The sequence below is a fragment of the Mesoplodon bidens genome (assembly GCF_964165515.1).
Source record: "Mesoplodon bidens genome assembly, chromosome: 6".
NCBI lineage: Eukaryota > Metazoa > Chordata > Mammalia > Artiodactyla > Ziphiidae > Mesoplodon > Mesoplodon bidens.
Genome location: NC_138162.1, coordinates 39442028 through 39462521, shown reverse-complemented (window position 1 = coordinate 39462521; position 20494 = coordinate 39442028). Strand labels below are relative to the sequence as shown.

General features: G+C 34.3%; 1 protein-coding gene across 5 annotated transcripts in view; it reads left to right on the top strand.

Annotated features, from left to right (window-relative positions):
• Positions 1–20494, top strand: part of ERCC6L2 (ERCC excision repair 6 like 2) — a 146727-nt gene that overhangs the window by 41089 nt on the left and 85144 nt on the right. For all 5 annotated transcript variants that reach the window (XM_081237688.1, XM_081237686.1, XM_081237684.1 and 2 more), the window contains exons 4-6: positions 7365–7558; positions 14362–14523; positions 14922–15129. In XM_081237688.1, coding sequence (XP_081093814.1) covers positions 7365–7558; positions 14362–14523; positions 14922–15129 — 564 coding nt within the window. The remainder of the gene's footprint in view (positions 1–7364; positions 7559–14361; positions 14524–14921; positions 15130–20494) is intronic.

Genomic DNA, 20494 nt, shown 5'->3' with positions numbered 1-20494 from the left:
TTCAGTCTTCTTAAGTTTATTAAGTTTATTAGGACTTGTCCTGTCTCCTAACATTTTATCTGTCCTGGAGAACATTCCATATGTTCCATATTCTGCTGCTGTTGAATGTTCTGTATGTGTCACTAGGTCCATCTGATCCAATGTGTAGTTTAAGTTCAATGTTTCTTTATTGATTTTATGTCTGAGTGATCCATTGTTGAAAGTGGAGTATTGAAGTCCCCTATTATTTTATTGTTGCCATTTTTTTCCTCTTCACATCTGTTAATATTTCCTTTATATACTTAGGTGTTCTGATATTGGGTGTATAAATATTTACAGTTGTTAACATCCTCTTGATGAATTGACCCTTTTATCATGATCTAATGACCTTCTTTGTCTCTAAGAATAGCTATCCCCACTTTCTTTTGGTTTCCATTTGCATGGAATATCATTTTCCATCCACTCACCTTCAGTTTATATGTGTCTTTAAAGCTGAAGTGAATTTCGTAGGTAATATGTGTTTGGGTCTTTTTTTTTTTTAATCCATTCAACCACTTTATGTCTTTTGATTGAAGAATTTAATCTATTTACATTTAATGTTCCATTTGTTTCCATGACCTAGTCCTTCCAACTGCCTGTTCTTCATTGAGTTTTTTTTTGTTGTTGTTTTATTTTGTTGGTTTTGTCATATTTAAGTTTCTTCTGGGAAAACTCACTTTGTGGGTTTTCTTTTTTTTTTGGAAGGTTTCTCTTACGTAGGTAAAGGATGAATTCCTCAGGTCTTCAAGTATGTCAGTTCTCATCTGCTCTTGTAGTGTTCTGATCATCCGGTAGTGCCCTTCCAGGCATTTTACTGCTATTATGGATTTATTTTTATATTTGTTCTTTTGTTTTATTGGCATCAATAAATGCATGTGTTTAGTTAATCATTTGAACTGGAATTCTATAAAGAAAGTTTTTAATGAGATTACCAGTGACGTCCTACAGTATTCCCCAGAAGCAAATCCAAACAAAACTTACAATTTTGTGTGATGAAATGTACAAAAGATAAATTTGTTTTGATCCATTTAAAAACTCTGTGCATTTTTAAAGGATAGTCTATTGGGTTTCCCTGGTGGCGCAGTGGTTGAGAATCTGCCTGCCAGTGCAGGGGACACGAGTTCGAGCCCTGGTCTGGGAAGATCCCACATGCCTCGGAGCAACTGGGCCCGTGAGCCACAATTACTGAGCCTGTGCCTCTGGAGCCTGTGCTCTGCAACAAGAGAGGCTGCGATAGTGAGAGGCCCGTGCACCACGATGAAGAGTGGCCCCCGCTTGCCACAACTAGAGAAAGCCCTCGCACAGAAACGAAGACCCAACACAGCCATAAATAAATAAATAAATAAAATTAAAAGATAGTCTATTAAATAGCTAGAAGAGAAATTTCTTTATATTTATTATGCTAATGCCAAAATTTCAATGGAATATTGAAAAATTAATGTTCGAACTACTTGAAAAAAATCCTTTTAATGAATTTAAATATTATCAATTAAGGAGTGATGGGTTGGAGGTATGTATGTGTGATACATGATGCATCTTATATATATTTTTAACCTTTTCAAGTGTGAATAAATCATCTAAGAATGTGTGAAATAGATGTTTTGTGCCAAGAATAAATTCCTAAAGGAAAACATACAAACTATGCATTTCAAATATTCTTGGAATGATACTTTAGATTTAGGCTGTTAAGATTGGAATTCAGTCTTTATGAAAATGAATCAAAGTAAATTATTTTAAAAGTACTACTATCTTGTTTGATAAAACTTTAAAGATTCTGTGTAAAATTCATAATCAGTATTAATGCAGAGAGGGAGGATTTTTCTAGCCGTCATAATACCAGCATCAGACACAATTTCAACGGTGATTAAACAAAAAATTTTCCAGTATTTTATTTACTATACACTATTTCTTTAGTTTATTATCTTGCAAATGATGCTACTTGTTTGATTTTGCTACTGAGTTCTTTATATATTTTGGATATTAACCCCTTGTTATATACATGGTCTGAAAATATTTTCTCCCATTTAGTAGATTTCCTTTTCATTTTGTGGATGGTTTTCTTTGTTATACAGAAGCTTTTTAGCTTGATGTAGTCCTACTTTTTGGTTTTTGCTTTTGTTGCCTTTGCCTTTGGTGTCAAATCAAAAAATTCATTGTCAAGATGTAAAGGAGCTTACCGTCTATGTTTTCTTCTAGGAGTTTTATGGTTTCAGGTCTTAATTTCAAGTCTTTAATCCATTTTGAGTTCATTTTTGTGTATGGTATAAGATAGTGACCCAGTTTCATTCTTTTGCATGTGGTTATCCAGTTTTACCAGCACCATTTATTGATATCTTGACAATATTTATTCTTCCATGAGCATGGATTATCTTACTATTTATTTGTGACATTTAAAATTTGTTTCATCAATGTCTCATAGTTTTCAGTGTACAGGTTTTTTATTTCTTTGTTTAAATTTATTTCTAGTTATTTTATCCTTTTTCATACAGTTGTAAATGGGATTGTTTGCTTAATTTCTCTTTCTAATAGTTTGTTGTTAATGTGTAAAAATACAACGGATTTTTGTATTGACTTTGTATCCTGTAACTTTACTCAATTTCTTTATTAATTCTAACAGCTTTCTGGTGGAATGTTTAGGGTTTTCTGTGTATTTCTATGTCTTTGGCAAATAGTGACAGTTTTACTTCCTTTCAAATTTGGATTTTTTTTCCCCCTCTGGTTAGGATTTTCAGTACTATGGGAATAAAAGTGGTGAAAGTGGACATCTTTGTCTTGTTCCTTGTCTTACAGGAAAAGTTTTCAGCTCTCAGCATTGAGTATGATGTTAGCTGTGTGCTGGTCATATATGGCCTTTATTATGTTGAGGTATGTTGTCTCTCTACCCAATTTGTTGAGTTTTTATCATAAATGGTTGTTGAATTTCCTCAAATGCTTTTTCTGCTCTATTGAGATGATCGTATGGTTTTTATTCTTCATTTTGTTAATGTGGTGTATCATGCAGTTGATTTGCATATGTTGAATCATCCTTGCATCTATGGAATAAATCTCACTTGATCATAATTTATGATCATTTTTTTTTTTTTTTTTTTTTTTTTTGCTGTACGCGGGCCTCTCACTGCTGTGGCCTCTCCCGTTGCGGAGCACAGGCTCCGGACACACAGGCTCCGCGGCCATGGCTCGCGGGCCCAGCCGCTCCGCGGCATGTGGGATCTTCCGGGATAGGGGCACGAACCCGTGTCCCCTGCATCGGCAGGCGGACTCTCAACCACTGCGCCACCAGGGAAGCCCTATGATCATTTTTGATGTATTGTTGGATTCATTTTGCTAATATTTCATTGAGGATTTTATATTTATGTCCATCAGGGATATAGCCTATAATTTTCCTTTCTTATGGTATCCTTGTCTGGTTTTGGTATTGGGCCTCATAAAATAAGTTTGGAAGCATCCCCTGCTGTTCTGTTTTTTCAAAAAGTTTGAGAAGGATTGGTATTAATTCTTCTTTGAATGTTTGATAGATTTTACCAGTGAAGCTGTCTGGTCCTGAACTTTTGTTTATTTGGAGGTTTTTGGTTACTTATTCAATTTCCTTACTAGGAACTGTTCTGTTCAGATTTTCTATTTCTTCGTGATTCAGTCTTGGTACGTTGTATGTTTCTAAGAATATATCCCTTTCTTCTAGTTTTCCAATTTGTTGGCATAAAATTGTTTGTAGTAGTTTCTTATGATCCTTTTTATATCTGTGGTATCAACTGTAAGTTCTCCTCTTTTATTTCTGATTTTATTTGAGCCCTCTTTTTTTCTGTTACATCTAGCTAAAGGTTTGTCAATTTTGTGTGCGTTGTCAGAGAATCAGCTCTTAGTTTCATTAACCTTGTCTGTCATCTTTTTAGTCTCTATTTTGTTTATTTCCACTCTGATCTTTATTATTTTCCTCCTTCTACTAACTTTAGGCTTCATTTTCTAGTTTGTTTTTCTAGTTCCTTGAGGTGTAAATTTGGTTGTGTATTTGAGAATTTTTTTGTTTCTTGAGGTAGTCATTTATCACTATGAACTTTCCTCATAGAACTGCTATTGCTGCAGCAATAAATTTTAGTACATTATATTTCCATTTTCATTTGTCTTAAGGTATTTTTTGATTCCTCCTTTGATTTCTTCTTTGACTCATTGGTTGTTCAGTAGCATGTTGTTTAATATCCACAAATTTGTGAATTTTCCAGTTTTTGTCTTGTAATTGATTTCTAGTTTTATACCACTGTCATCAGGAAAGATGCTTGATATGATTTCAACCTTCATAAATATATTGACTTTTTTTGTGGCTTAACGTATGGTCTATCCTGGAGAATGTCGCATGTGAACTTAAGAATACCTTCTGCTGCTTTTGGAATCATCTGTATATAAGTTATAAGTCAATCTGGTCTAAGTTATTTAAGGTGCCACATATATTTTTAAATTTGACTTTCTTAATTCTTTGATATTCTTGTTAATTTACTGTTCATTTATTTGCTTTACTTACATTTTCTGCAAATATAATTTTACTTGTCATTTCCATTCTCATGTTTTATTTACTTTTGTTTAATTAGAAGAGATGATATTTATTGTTTTGCTATCCATTGATCTAAGTGATATTGGTCTATAATTTTCTACTTTGTTAGACTGTTTATCAAGTTTTGGTATTACTATTATGCTGCTTTTCTAAAAGGAATTTGCAGAGGCTCCAAGAGTGGATTCTCAACTTAAATTTCCATATATTAAATAGCCATAATATATCAAAGGAAAAGTTATCAATTATGCACAATTAGGATGTAAATTAATTAGATTTGGCATTTTTGAAAGAATTGAGCTTGTAGAGTTAATTACAGGGAATATGCTTTAGAGCTTTGAGTTAAATAGCAAAAATTCCAATTTTATGGTCTGTAAGTTCTCTTAATATAGGTACATTTTATTTTTCAGCTTGATATCACACGTCCTCCAATGTGAAATTTTTACTTTGGCTCTGGTGGTCTGTCATTGTCCTCTGGATAGACAGTGCTATTCCTACCTTGCCACTGACACATGCTTTTATTCATTATTTCATTTATCAACTGAACACCTTTGTTTTCTAAGCACAGCACAAAGTACCATAGACAGTGGCAAATAAGAAAGTTATGCATCTCAAGGTCATAGGCTTCCTGATTTAAGGTGCTAACATGATATATCATTGTTGGTTAAGAGCTTTGGAATTACACAGACATGGGTTCAAATACTTACTTTGCCACTTTATAGCATTATGACCTTGGGCATATTATTTAACACATCTATACTTTAGTCTTCTCATCTCTAAAAAGGAAATAATAAATATTTTTACTTTATAGCATTTTTATGTGAAGTCCTTGGGTTAATGTCTGTTAAATGGCATAACTCAGTTCTCTTACCTCTTGTAGTATTAAAATGAGTTACTGATCCATTTGATTTACCTTTTACAACTTTGAAGACCAATAATGTCTATAAGGAATATCTTAATTTTTAAAGAACTTCTGGAATCTTAGGGCCGATTCTAGGAATCTTTAGGTTCATTGGCACCTTTTTTTTTTTTTTTTAGGTTTGGGATTTTTATTTATTTATCTATTTTAGCACCTTTCTTGGAGTATAATTGCTTTACAATGGTGTGTTAGTTTCTGCTGTACAGCAAAGTGTAGATTCATTGACACCTTTGACGAATGACCCCTCGAGTGGAAAACTGCTCGAAGTATTCAGATGGAGTTTGGATAACATTTTCATCTTATGATATTAAAAAGTAAAAAGTTTGGGGGTGTCAGGCAGAGACAATAACTGGGCTTATTACTTGGAGCCCAAATTTTTTATTTGAAGTTAGTAGGAGAAAAATGGAATTCATAGGATAAATTCCGAGCCAAAAGATGAAACTATTTGAGATGAATCACGTATGACAAAAAAGTACTTATATATGCTTGATGCTTGATGCTTGATGCTGGGGTAGAAAGAGGGAACTCTCACATTTAGTAGGTTAATATTCTCTTCTTTTTCTTTTTCCTGTTTCTAAACCAAAATCACAGATTTGACATCTTACAGCTGACAAATGGCCCAGCTGAAATGTTTCACAGAAGACAGTGTAGGATTTAGAGTAGTATTGTATTATTTTTTGTTTGTTATTTTATTCTTTTGTTTGTATGTTTGTGTAATTGGCTCATCTTTATCAAGTAGGACAAGTATAAAACTTCAGAAAAGAAACTTACTTAAAACCCTATTAAAAAATAGCTTAGAAATTGTGGTAACAGTAAGAGATAAAAACATTAAAAATTAAAATGGCTGATGACAACAGGATTTGGGATTAGTACAGGAAAGGTTGGTGAAACCTCAAAACATTTATTTCAAGATTAAACAGAAATATTGTTAATCTTAATGGGTTAGGGCAGAAGTCCCACTTACATGAGTTAAGAGAGAACAGGAGGAGAGTAAGTAGGGATAGCAAGTATTGATAACTCCTGAGGATCATTTCTATAAAGAAAGTAAAGTAATGGGGGATAGCTAGAGAGAGATGTAGGTTTAAGGAAGAATTTTTTTGTTTGGTCTGTTTTTTAATGCTGAGAAATATATATTAGAATGTGTTTGCTTGGGGTTGTATGTGGTCCATTGAAAAGCAAAATGTAATCATGTTGGGCAGATTGGGGATACTTTCTTCATCACTGACTTCAGGTTGACAGGAAGTGATTGGAGCCACTATATAAGTTCAGGGTTTGTCTTTAGAAAAGAACATGGACAGTTCACCCATGGTAATAGGTGGGAGGGCAGAATATATAGAAGTAAATATATGTAGGTCATTGATCTAGTGATAAGAGGAGGTTTTCTTCTAACTGCTTCAATTTTCCAGTGAATTTTCCAGTTTATCAACTGATAGTATCTGAGAGAGGGGGAGAGGAAATGGACTAGGAAAGTGAAAAGGAAAGAGAGCTCTGGAAGACCATACATTTCAATAAAAAAACCTGGCCTGCTTTGCGTATTTCTATTACCCACGTGGCCCTTAAAGTTATTATTGGGATCCTGATTATACTCTTTTTTTTGTTTTGGAGAATATTTTTTTCTTATCTCAACTCCTTTTGGGGGGAAAATAAAAAATAGCTGCTCCTTTGGACAAGGTTGGGTACCTATTTTTTTCCTAATAAGGTGCTAAGTAAACAACAAAGTATTTTTTGATGGTCTTCTAAGTCCAGATATATTCAATTTCTCAGTTGTATTTATACTTATTAATTACAGTGTCAAAAATCAAGGAATAGGACTATTGATATTCTGTGTTTAACTTTGGGGTTCTTTTTCATTTAAAAAATTATATCATTAATTTCTTCTTCTTACAGATGTTCTTAATAGTTGCTCCTCTTTCTGTCGTCTACAACTGGAGGGATGAACTGGACACTTGGGGATATTTCAGAGTCACTATTTTACATGGTAACAAAAAAGACAGTGAACTGACTCGTGTGAAACAGAGGAAATGTGAAATTGCTCTAACAACATATGAAACACTGCGCTTATGTCTGGATGAACTTAACAGGTAATCGGAATAATGGGAATGATTGCATTAGTATTCTGTTTATGTCAATTGTATATATCCCTTTATATTGTGATTTTTTAAAGCTCTAAATATTCTTTAACATGATTTAACTTGATTTCAGGATTATTGAAATAGACAGTTTATAATAATTAACTTATTTTCTAAGAAGAAAAACCTGAGTCAGATTTTCTACAGTTTCTTATTTTATTTCCTCTATTACCTATCCAAACAATGCATGTTAATGCATAGGACTTGTCCTAAATCTCATGTACAACCTTTTATGTGTATGATACCTCTGGACTAAAACAGTGATTTTCATGAATTATTTTAATTATGGGAGTCTGTCGTGAATATAGAGTGGCAAAAAATACATATACATATTGCGAACCACTATTCCAGGACTATAAGTACCCAAAAGAAATGAACTGTATCTTAAGATTTTAGTGGGGAATCTAGAGACAGGCAATTATAAAGTCATGTGAATGCTATAATATGAAACAGGGGATGTTATAGGAGCACATGAGGGGCCTGACTGCTGCAGAGTGAGAGAGTAGTCAGGGATCTTCCCAGAGAAGATGACCTATGAGCTGAGTGAGAATTGAAGGATGGGTAAGAATAGGAAAGAGCAGGAAAATAATCCAGGAAGAGGGAACAAACAACATTTGCAGAGAGAACTTCCCTGGTGGCGCAGTGGTTAAGAATCTGCCTGCCAATGCAGGGGACATGGGTTCGATCCCCAGTCCAGGAAGATCCCACATACCGCGGAGCAACTAAACCCGTGTGCCACAACTACTGAGCCTGTGCTCTAGAGCCCGCAAGCCACAACTACTGAGCCTACATGCCACAACTACTGAAGTCAGTGTGCCTAGAGCCCGTGCTCCGCAACAAAGAAGCTACCACAATGAGAAGCCCACGCACCGCAACCAAGAGTAGCCCCCGCTTGCTGCAACTAGAGAAAGCCTGCATGCAGCAACAAAGACCCAACACAGCCAAAAATAAATAAATAAATTTATCCCTTATAAACAAAATTGTAGAGGGCTTCAGGCAACAAAGATCACAGCACTTTTTAATAAATGAAAGCAGTTCTGATGCTTTCTGCATGTAATGACTGTAGCCTAGAGTGTAAGAAGGAAGTGGCCAGGAGACAACACCAGTGTGGTGAGCAAGGAACAGATCATAAAGAATACTGAAAGCCTCTTAGAGGATTTTGGTCTTTATCCTTAGAGCAGCAGAGTGTCCCTGAAGTGTTTTCAGGAGATTACTATTTTGATAAAAATGATTACATTTACATTTTATAAGTAACCAAGCTGCTCTGTGCAGAGTAGAGCTGAATTGAATGGAGAAAGACCAATTAGGAGGCTTGTTATGAGCTAAATTGTGTCCCCTCCAAATTCATGTGTTCAAGTCCCAACTCCCAAGAACCTCAGAATGTAACTTAAGGTAATTAAGTTAAAATGAAGCCGTTATGGTGGGGCTTAATCTGGGAGTCCAATCTGACTGGTTGTCCTTAGAAGAAGAGAAGGAGATATGAGGAACTCATGTACACAGAGGAAAGGACACATGAAGACACAGCAAGAGGGCAGCAATCTGTAAGGAGAGAGACCTCAGAAGAAACCAAACTTGCCAACACTTTGATCTTGCAATTTGAGCCTCCAGAACTGTTGTGTCTGGCATCTTTTGCTCATCATCATATTTTTAAGATTCAGCTATGTTATTGAATGTATCAGTGATCATTCTTTTTTAATGCAGAATTGTATTGCATTTTATGAATATATCACATTTTATTACCCATTCATTTGAGGATAGATATTTGGGTTTTCCAGTTTTTGGTTACTGTAAGTAAAAATTTAAGTAATATTTATGTATAAGCCTTCTTTTGACATATATTTTGATTTCTCTTCTGTAAATTCCTAGGAGTGGGATTTCTGGGTTATATGGTAAGTATAGGTTTAACTTTAGAAGAAACTGATAAGCCATTTTCCAGAGAGGTTGTACTATTCTACTCCAACTAGCAACCTATTAAAGTTCATTTGTTTCATATTCTCACCAATATTTGCTATTGTCAGTCTTTTTGTTTTTAGCGTGTATAGTGGTATCCTATTGCAATGTAATTTGCAATTTTCTGATCTGTGTACACTTGAAAAAAGTGTTTTTTCTACCGTGGTTGGATGTGATGTTCTATAAATATCAATAAAGTCAGTTTGGTTAGGTGTTGTTCAAGTATTCTCTATCTTTACTGATTTTCTTTCTAATTGGCTTACAATTTCTGAAAGAGGAATGTTGAAATTTTCAATTATAATTATGGATTTGTTTATTTCTCCTTTCAGTTCTGTCAATTTTCAATTCATATATTTTGAAGCTCTGTAATTAGGTACACACACATTGATGATTAGTATTTTTTCCTTATAAATTGATCCTTTTATCTTTAAAAATGTTCCTTTTCATATCTAATAATCTTGAAGTTTTATCTGGTATTAATGTAGACAATACAGATTTCTTATGCTTACTGTATGTTTATCATTTTCCAACTTTTTGTTTTTATCTGTTCTTTATATTTAAGGTGAGTGTCTTGTGGTTAGCATATAGTTGGGTCTTGCATTTTTATCCTTTTTGATAATCCCTGCCTTTTATTTGTAGTGTTTAGTCCATTTATATTTAATGTAATTATTTTGCAAAGTTGGATTTAGAGCTACCATTTTTGTAAGCTCTAGGATTTTATTTTACTACACTTATAAGCTCATAAGTTTGCCTGTTACTATTTCCTGGATGCTGTCAGAAGACAGGAACAATCTGAGGCATGAAGTTAAGTAACTTACCCAAACCTACAACAACTAAGTCAGTGGTGGACATGAGATTTAAACCTTGACTTTGGGCTTTTATGCAATGTATTATATAAGAGATATTCTATAGTTAGATAAATGTAATAAGAAATTCATTTATCATAGCAACAGTCATTTTAATTTTTGTTTAACTGCTCCTTTAGACTGTGAGGTCTTTGATATAGAATAATTTCTGTATTTCAGTGCTTATTACACTTCTAGTATATAATAGTGTTAAGTGGTTATTTTCTGTGATTGTTATAAATATTAAATAAGAATTCTAACAGAGTTATATAAATATAAATCAGGTTTCTGTGCAAAATTAGAAAAATCAAATGTTACAGTTTCTGTTGTATTTAGTTTTCCTTTATTTGTTTGAATGGCTTTATCTTTAACAATATTCAAAATAATTTATATTCAATCTGAGTAAATATTAAGTAATTTTTGTGAGAATGCTCTATATGATAGACCAGGATTAAACATTTATCATAGATAATCCATAGAGTAGATAAACACTCTATGAGTGAGCTGTATCTCTTTTTGTTATTACTATTATGTTTTACTTCATTTTTATTTTTATCAAAGTTATATATGCATATTATTTAAAGAGCCAAATATGAACACAGTTCACTCCTGTCTGCCACCCCCATTAGCTATTCTTCAGAGACAGTCACCTTCAACTCTTTAACTTATCTTCCTAGTTTTTACTTCCATATCTCAAAGAACATGTTTATGCTGCAACTTAAAAATTGTCCTTTAAGTTTTTAACATCACTTGTTGATTTCCTCTTAAGGAAAAATGAGGAGTTTGCTGTATTTTGCCCTTCTTTTGCTTACTTTACAGTGTCCTGGCTGGCTATTTTGTGGGATAATGAATAGTATATAGGTGCTCCAGCAACTTCTTAAACAGACTGTTGAACATTTACCTAACTCCAATTTCCAGAAGCATCTGGTGCTACCATTTAAGAAAGAGCTCAATAATATGAATCAGATTGTTTCTTGGCTTTCTTTACTACTGGCATGGGATACTTCTTCCTCTGTTTTTATAAGTTGTCTTGTTCATCTTCTTCCCTGCTTTTAAAATTTTGTGATTGTTTTCTCCTCTTTTCCTTTGTTCTTGATCTCATCATTTTTCAACTTTATATTAAGAAAATGATCAAACCTTTAGAAAAACTGAAGTAATAGTACATGAACATCTATATACTCAACACCTATAGTCACCAGTTGTGTGTGTGTGTGTGTGTGTATGTTGGCAAGGTATAAGTTAATGTGTGTGTGTGTGTTGACTATTAAGTCTGTTTAGTCTCTTCTAATCTAGAACATTCCCTCAACTTTATTTTTTTATTATAAGACATTTTGAGGGGACCAGGCCAGTTGTGTTTTAGGATGTCTCACATTAGATTTGTCTGATTGCTTTCTCAAGGAGTTATGTATTCCTCTAACGTATGTAGTTTTGTAAGCTGATTTTGGTCTAAAGACTTCATTAGCTTCAGGTCAGACATTTTTGACAAGAATACTTCATAAATGATGCTGTGGACTTCATATTACATTATTTCAGGAGATATTAATGTCAAGTTGTTCTACTATTAATGTTGCGAAGTTTGTCCCATAGGCTAAGGAGGTGATCGTCAGATCTCTCCATTGTAAAGATATGTTTCTCCCTTTACAATTAGAAGTACTTTGTGGGTTATGCTTTGCTACCATTTGAATATCCTGGTCCCTCAATCCTTTTACTTAGGGGTATTAGCATACAGAAATTATTCTTGCCTGAAGTTATTTTATTGGGCTTTGCAAAATAATATTTTCCTAAGTTTATCATTTCTTCTACACTTATTAACAGCATTCTCCTATAATTAGAAATTAACTATAATTTCAACTGGCAAAGCAAGGTGAGTGATGCTTGATTCTTTTGCTTTAATTTCCAATTTTCAGACTAACAAATTGGTACAGTGGTCATTCACAATGATAGCAAAGTTTTTCTCCCACTCCCCAACCCCTGTTTTTTGAGTATCACTATGGACTCATAGATTATTGAGGTACAATTGACATGCCATAGAATGTACCCATTTTAAGCATAGAATGGTTTTTAGTAAATTATAAAGTTGTGCATTTATCACCACAATCCAGTTTAAGAACATTTCCATCACCTCAAAAAGTTTTTGGTTATCAGTCAATCTCTGGTCCCATCTCGTTCCAGGCAACCACTAATCTGCTTTCTGTCTCTATAGATTTGCCTTTTCTGGAAATTTCATACAATATGTAGTCTTTTGTGTCTGGCTTCTTTCACTTAATATGTTTTGGGGGGTTCATCATGTATGATGTTTCAGTAGTTTATTCCTTTTTATTGCTGAACAGTACTATTTTGTGTGTGTATATATATATACCTCATTTTGTTTGTCCAGTGAATGGACGTTTGGATTGTTTCCACTTTTGGGCTATTACCAATAATGCTGCTCTGAACATTTACATACAAGTCTTTCTGTGAATGTAAATTTTCATTTCTCTTGTATAGATGCTTAGGAATGGAATTGCTGGGTGGTATGAGGAAATTTTAACTTTTTAAGAAACAGCCAAACTGTTTTAGAAAAATAGCTGTACTTTCCCAAAAGCAGTGTATGAGGTTTACAGTTTCCCTTGCCAGTACTTAATATTGTCAGTCTTTTTTTGATTGACAGTCAAATAGGTTTTTGGTGGTATCTCTTGGGGTTTTTTTGCATTTTTCTAATGATGACTTTTTTTTTTTGCGGTACGCGGGCCTCACACTGTTGTGGCCTCTCCCGTTGCGGAGCACAGGCTCCGGATGCACAGGCTCAGTGGCCGTGGCTCACGGGCCCAGCCACTCTGCGGCATGTGGGATCTTCCTGGACCGGGGCACGAACCCATGTCCCCTGCATCGGCAGGAGGACTCTCAACCACTGCGCCACCAGGGAAGCCCTCTACCCATCTTTTAAATTGGATTGTTTTAACTTCAACTGTGTTGTAGTAGTTCTTTATATAATTCTGTATACAAGTTCTTTATCAGGTTATGATTTGCAAATATTTTCTCCTAGTCTGTAGCGTGTCTTTTCATTTTCTTAATTGTGTGTCTGGAAGAGCAAAAGTTTTTAACTTTGATGAGGTCCAACTTATCAAAATTTTTTTATTGACCATGCTTTTGGTGTCATATCTAAGAAATTCTTCCCTAACCCAGAGTCACAAGATTTCTTCCTACATTTTATAACTTTTATAGTTTTAGCTTTATATTTAGGTCTGTGATCTATTTTTACTTAGTTTTTGTATATGGTGTGAGGTAAAGGTCTAAAGTAAATTTTTTCATACAACTCCTGGGTTTTTATTTATTCAATGTTTTATACTATCCTATAATCATGCTTAAATTTTCTAATTAGTGTGGTTCCTGTGTCCTTTGGACATGCCCCCATTTGTCTTTGAATACATCTGTGCTTTCTCACTCTCCAGTATTTCCCCTGCTGCACACCTGAAATCAACTGTTTCACCATGGGAATCTGCTTCCTTTTAGTGGATTGACCACTATGGTTGTTCATTGCTACTGGGGTAACAATCAATTCTAAACCTTTTTAGCAGACAGAGCTATGTAGTACAACTTTTAAAAATCATGAGTTTATATTGATATTTTTTCACTCATAATTAACGTGGTAAGTTTTGCTTCTTTTATATTTATTTCTCTGTTTTATTACTTTTAGAAGATTCCTTTTTTGTCAATTTAGTCATGTTTAAATGAGTTATTTCATTTCATTGTTACTAAACAGAATCTCTATTTCTTTTTATCTTCCTACACATTTAATTTTCATGGGTTGTCCAAAGCTGTGATCATTTAAATAAGGAGGTGAGAATTCTGTGGAATCAACGAAGAGTAAAGAGGAAAAAAACTTTAAAACTTTGGTAGAGAAAGCTGTACTCTAAAAATTATATAGACTAAGAAAGGGAAGTTTTTTCAACCTTTCCTCCCTTTTTCCTCACTTTATAGTTTGGAATGGTCAGCTGTCATTGTAGATGAAGCTCATAGAATCAAGAATCCAAAGGCTAGAGTAACAGAAGTTATGAAAGCATTAAAATGTAATGTCCGAATTGGCCTCACTGGAACCATTCTTCAGAACAACATGAAAGAATTGTGGTGTGTCATGGACTGGTAAGTAAAAACACTTTTTATTTTTTGGAAAATTATTTAATACTTCCTTAACAATGTTACCTTGTTTCCTAATTATTTGTTTCTGAAAAAAAATTGTCTGTTTACAGACGTGTTTGATCCCAAACATAGTATACAGAGTAGAGTGTCCCATGAAAGCCTATCTTTATTATTCTTGGTCCCTGAAGTAAATATCTGAACTAATTTACCAGTTCCATCATCTCCTTATAGTTGTTCACTAAAATTGTCATAAAGAACATTCTGCTTTCTTGCCTTTTGTTATTGTTATCATTAATAAACAAGTGACTTAGTATATTTCTTTAAAGCAAAAAGAAGCCAGTGATTTCCTATTTAGATAGTTTAATAAAACCTTAACATTTTTTCTCATTGCCTTTATAAAGGGCTGTGCCAGGACTTTTAGGTAGCAGGATCCACTTCAAGAAGCAGTTTTCTGACCAAGTGGAACATGGTCAGAGACACACAGCAACAAAAAGAGAACTAGCTACTGGCCGAAAGGCCATGCAGAGGCTTGCAAAAAAGATGTCTGGATGGTTTCTCAGGCGTACCAAGACTCTAATCAAGGATCAGTTGCCTAAGAAGGAAGACAGGGTAAGAACAGCTTTTGTGTATATTATGAATTTCTTGTCGTGTTTTATTTTTTCTAAAAATATTCCTTTTGAAGAGAAAACCTATCTCCTATGGTATTTTATGAATATAGTTTTTTGCCTTTTACTCAGTATGAAAAAAGTTATATGCAGAATTTCATAAAATATTAATTGAGACCAATCATCTTCCTCACTAACTTTACTAACATTTTATCTAACAGGTTTACTGTTAATATACATTAAACTCATTTCTCTTATTTTAGAACAAGAAGGTTTTGATACAGTTCTTCCTCAATGAAGGAAGAACTTCTCTCCCTAATGTGTTTTCTGTTCATATTTTGTCCTTCCTATTCTGTGTACCATCTACAACCCAGTATATTCTTTGGTAATTTAATTCTAACTACAGGCCAAAGTTGTTAAAAGCTTTTTTTATATAGGTACATTTCTTGTAGAATGCAATGTACAGTTACACAACTAACCTAATTTTAAGAATTTGTAGGAAAATTACAATTAAATTCTGTTAATTATATAAGAAAATTTGAGGCGTTAACCTTAAGAAAATTTTTTTAAAATATAGTGGTCTTTTATAGTTTTTAATCTTATGGTTCTCCTAGCTCAGGCAATGGAATAGTTTCTAAAAATTACTGTGAATTAAATCTAATAAATATTGTCCTCAATTAGGGGCAGTCCAATCAAATACCCTAATCTTAGGATATCCTGTTGATTATTACTTTAAAAAATAGATTTGAAAGGAAAATATGATCTTGATATGCAAGTTGGGGAAACTGAAACAACATTTGACTTTTTGATCCAAAGCATATATTATAATTCAATTGGAATACTTCATGAACCCCACTTTTTTTTAACATTATATTGAAGTATAATTGCTTTACAATGTTGTGTTAGTTTCTGCTGTATAACAAAGTGAATTAGCTATATACATACGTATATCCCCATATCCCCTCCCTCTTGCATCTCCCTCCCACCCTCCTATCCCACCCCTCTAGGTGGTCCCAAAGCACCAAGCTGATCTCCCTGTGCTATGCAGCTGCTTCCCACTAGCTATATATATGTCAATATTACTCTCTCACTTTGTCCCAGTTTACCCTTCCCCCTCCCCGGGTCCTCAAGTCCCTTCTCTACATCTGTGTCTTTATTCCTGTCCTGCCCCTAGTATCATCAGAAACATTTTTTTTTTTTTAGATTCCATATATATGTATTAGCATATGGTATTTGTTTTTCTCTTTCTGACTTCACTCTGTATGACAGACTCTAGGTCCATCCACCTCACTACAAATAACTGAATTTCATTTCTTTTTATGGCTGAGTAATATTCCATTGTATATATGTGCCACATCTTCTTTATCCATTCATCTGTCAGTGGACATCTAGGTTGCTTCCATGTCCTGGCTATTGTAAATAGTGCTGCAGTGAACATTGTGGTACATGACTCTTTTTGAATTATGGTTTTCTCAGGGTATATGCCTGGTAGTGGGATTGCTGGGTCATACAGTAGTTGTATTTTTAGTTTTTAAAGGAACCTCCATACTGTTCTCCATAGTGGCTGTATCAATTTACATTCCCACCAACAGTGCAAGAGGGTTCCCTTTTCTCCACACCCTCTCCAGCATTTATTGTTTGTAGATTTTTTGATGATGACCATTCTGACTGGTGTAAGGTGATACCTCGTTGTAGTTTTGATTTGCATTTCTCTAATGATTAGTAATGTTGAGCATCTTTTCATGTGTTTTTTGGCAATCTGTATATCTTCTTTGGAGAAATGTCTATTTCAGTCTTCTGCCCATTTTTGGATTGGGTTGTTTGTTTTTTTTGATATTGAGCTGCATGAACTGCTTGTATATTTTGGAGATTAATCCTTTGTCAATTAATACTTGTATATTTTGGAGATAATCCTTTGTCGATTAATACTTGCTTCGTTTGCAAGTATTTTCTCCTATTCTGAGGGTTGTCTTTTCGTCTTTTTTATGGTTTCCTTTGCTCTGCAAAAGCTTTTAAGTTTCATTAGGTCCCATTTGTTTATTTTTTGAACCCCACTTTTTAAATGTTTTGTGTAATTTTAGTTATCTATCTAGTAGGAACAATAAATTTAAAGTATATGAAGAAAGAGTTGTGCACAGAGGTTTAGAATTTGATCTCTGAAATCAAATACCATGGGCTTGAATCCTGGCTCCCCTACTTATTAGTTTTATCACCTTGAGCAATTTGTTAAATCTCTCAAAACTTGATTTCTTTATCTTTTAAATGGGAATGATTACAATGGTGCTTGCCTCACATGGTTGCTCTGAAATGTGTGACATGTAAGAAGTGTTCAGTAAATATTACTACATGTTTTAGTAACAATTCAACAATAAAATACTTTGGAATATATTTAACCAAAGAGGTGAAAGACATGTATGCTGAAAACTATGAGACGTTGATAAAAGAAACTGAAGAAGACACAAATAAATTTAAAGATATTCCATATTCATAGATTTGAAGAACTAATATTAAAATGTCCACACTACCCAAAGCAATGTACAGATTCAGTACACGCCCTATCAGAATTCCAATGACATGACATCTTTCACAGAAATAGAAAAAACAATCCTAAAATTTGTATGAAACTGCAAAAGATCCCAAATAGCCAAAGAAATCCTAAGAAAGAAGAACAAAGCCGGAGGCATCACATTTCCTGATTTTAAACTATATTACAAAGCTACAGTAATCAAAAGAGTATGGTGCTGGCATAAAAACAGATACATAGACCAGTGGAATAGAATACAGAGCCCAGAACTAAACCCATGTGTAAATAGTCCACCGATATTTTAGAAGTGAGCCAGTACTCAATGGAGAAAAAAAGACAGTCTTTTGGTGCCAGGAAAATTGGGTATTCATGTGCAAAAGAATGAAATTGGACTCCTGTCTTACACTGCTCATAATAATTAACTCAAAATGGATTAAAGATTTAAATGTAAGACCTGAAACTATAAAATTCGTAGAAGAAAACATAAGGGAAAAACCTTCTTGACATTGGTCTTGGCAATGATTTTTTAAAATTAATTAATTAATTAATTTTTGGCTGTGTTGGGTTTTCGTTGCTGTGCACGGGCTTTCATGGCTCGCAGGTTCTAGTGCGCAGGCTTGGTAGTCGTGGCGCATGTGCTTAGTTGTTCTGTGGCATGTGGGATCTTCCCGGACCAGGGCTTGAACCTGTGTCCCCTGCATTGGCAGGTGGATTCTTAACCACTGTGCCACCAGGGAAGTCCTTGGTAATAATTTTTTGGATATGACGTCAAAAGCACAGCAACAAAAACAAAAATTAACAAGTGAGATTACATCAAACTAAAAAGCTTCTGTACAGAAGAAGAAACAATCAACAGAATGAAGAAGCAGCCTATTGAATGGGACAAAATATTTGCGAACCATATATTTGATAAGGGACTCATTTAAAATATATGAAATCTCATACAACTCAATAGCAAAAAAGCAAACGATCCAATTAAAAAATGGGCAGAGGACCTAATAAACAGACTTTTTTCCAAAGAAGACACACAGATGGCCAACAGACCAATGAAAATATGCTCTATATCACTAATCATCAGGGAAATGCAAATCAAAACCACAATTAGATATCAGTGCACACCTGTCAGAATGACTGTTATCAAAAAGGCAAGAGGTAGCAAGTGTTGTGATGATGTGAAGAAAAGGGTACCCGAGGGCACTGTTTGTGGGAATGTAAATTGGTATAGCCACTATGGAAAATGGTATGGAGATTCATCAAAAAATTAAAAATAGAATTACCAGCAATCCCACTTCTAGGTATACAGTCGGCCCTCTGCACCTGCAGGTTCCACATCTGCAGATACAGAGGACCAACTATACTACACTATTTTATATAAGGGTTTTGAGCATACACAGATTTTGTTAAACTTAGGGGAGGTGGGTCCTGGAACCAATCCCCCGCAGATATTCAGGGATGATTGTGTACCTGAAGGAAATGAAATTACTCTTGAAGAGATACCTGAACTCCTGTGTTTATTGTGGCATTATTCACAATAGCTAAGATGTGGAAACAACCTTACTGTCTGTTGACAGATGAATGAATAAAGAAAATGTGTATGTACATAGAATGGAATATTATTCAGCCATGAAAAAGAAGGAAATCTGTCATTTGTGACAACATGGAGGGCATTATGCTAACTGAAATAAATCAGACAGAGAAAGACAAATACTGTATGATCTCACTTATATGTGGAGTTAAAAAAAAAAAAAACTACACTTACAGAAACAGAGAGTAGAATGGTGTTTGCCAGAGGCTCAGGTTTAGGGGAAATGAGGAAATGGTGGTCAAAAGGTACAAAGTTCCAGTTATAAGATGAATAGTTCTGGGGATCTAATGTACAGCATAGTGACTGTAGTTAGCAATACTGTGTATACTTGAAAGTTGATAAGAGAATAGATCTTAAATGTTCTCACCACACATACAAAAAGTAATTATGGGGGCTTCCCTGGTGGCGCAGTGGTTGAGAGTCCGCCTGCCGATGCAGGGGATACGGGTTCATGCCCTGGTCTGGGAGGATCCCGCGTGCCGCGGAGCAGCTGGGCCCGTGAGCCATGGCTGCTGAGCCTGCGCGTCCGGAGCCTGTGCTCCGCAACGGGAGGGGCCACAACAGTGGGAGGCCCGCGTACCATAAAAAAAAAAAAAAAAAAAAAGTAATTATGTGAAGTGATGAATGTGTTAACTAACCTTATTGCTGTGTTAATCATTTTGCAATAAATACACATATCAAATCATAATGTTGTATACCGTAAACGTATACAATGTTATATGTCAAATATATCTTAATAAACCTGGAGGAAAATAATAACTCAGAATTTCCCTCTGTACCTTAATCATTGACCCCATCTTCAATATTCTTATATGCACAGTGTGTCTTATTTTTGCAGTAATTTTCTATTGTAGTGATACACACATACAAATATTTTAAAATAGGTGGCTTTTCCCCTATTCACATTCCTCAAAGTCCTGATATGGATATATTTAGTTTTATGACCCTGGTTACATACAGTTATATGTAGAAGAATTTTACCAATTTCCAGTACTACCAGAAATATAAGGCAAACTGTATCCACTATAACTTTGTGGCATTGTTTTCTTATATTTTTTTCTTTTCTTGAATTTGGGCACAAAGTAGCAACGTCTACAAGTTTTGCTTTTATGTGTATTTACTTAATTTACTGCATTTACTCTTTACTAATCTTGGGAATTTATAGCAAGATATCAAATGCAAATATTTTATCCTGTTTTCAGTAATAGGAAGTTTTTTATTTTCTTCTAAATTTTCAAGTAATTCAGTAACTATTATCCA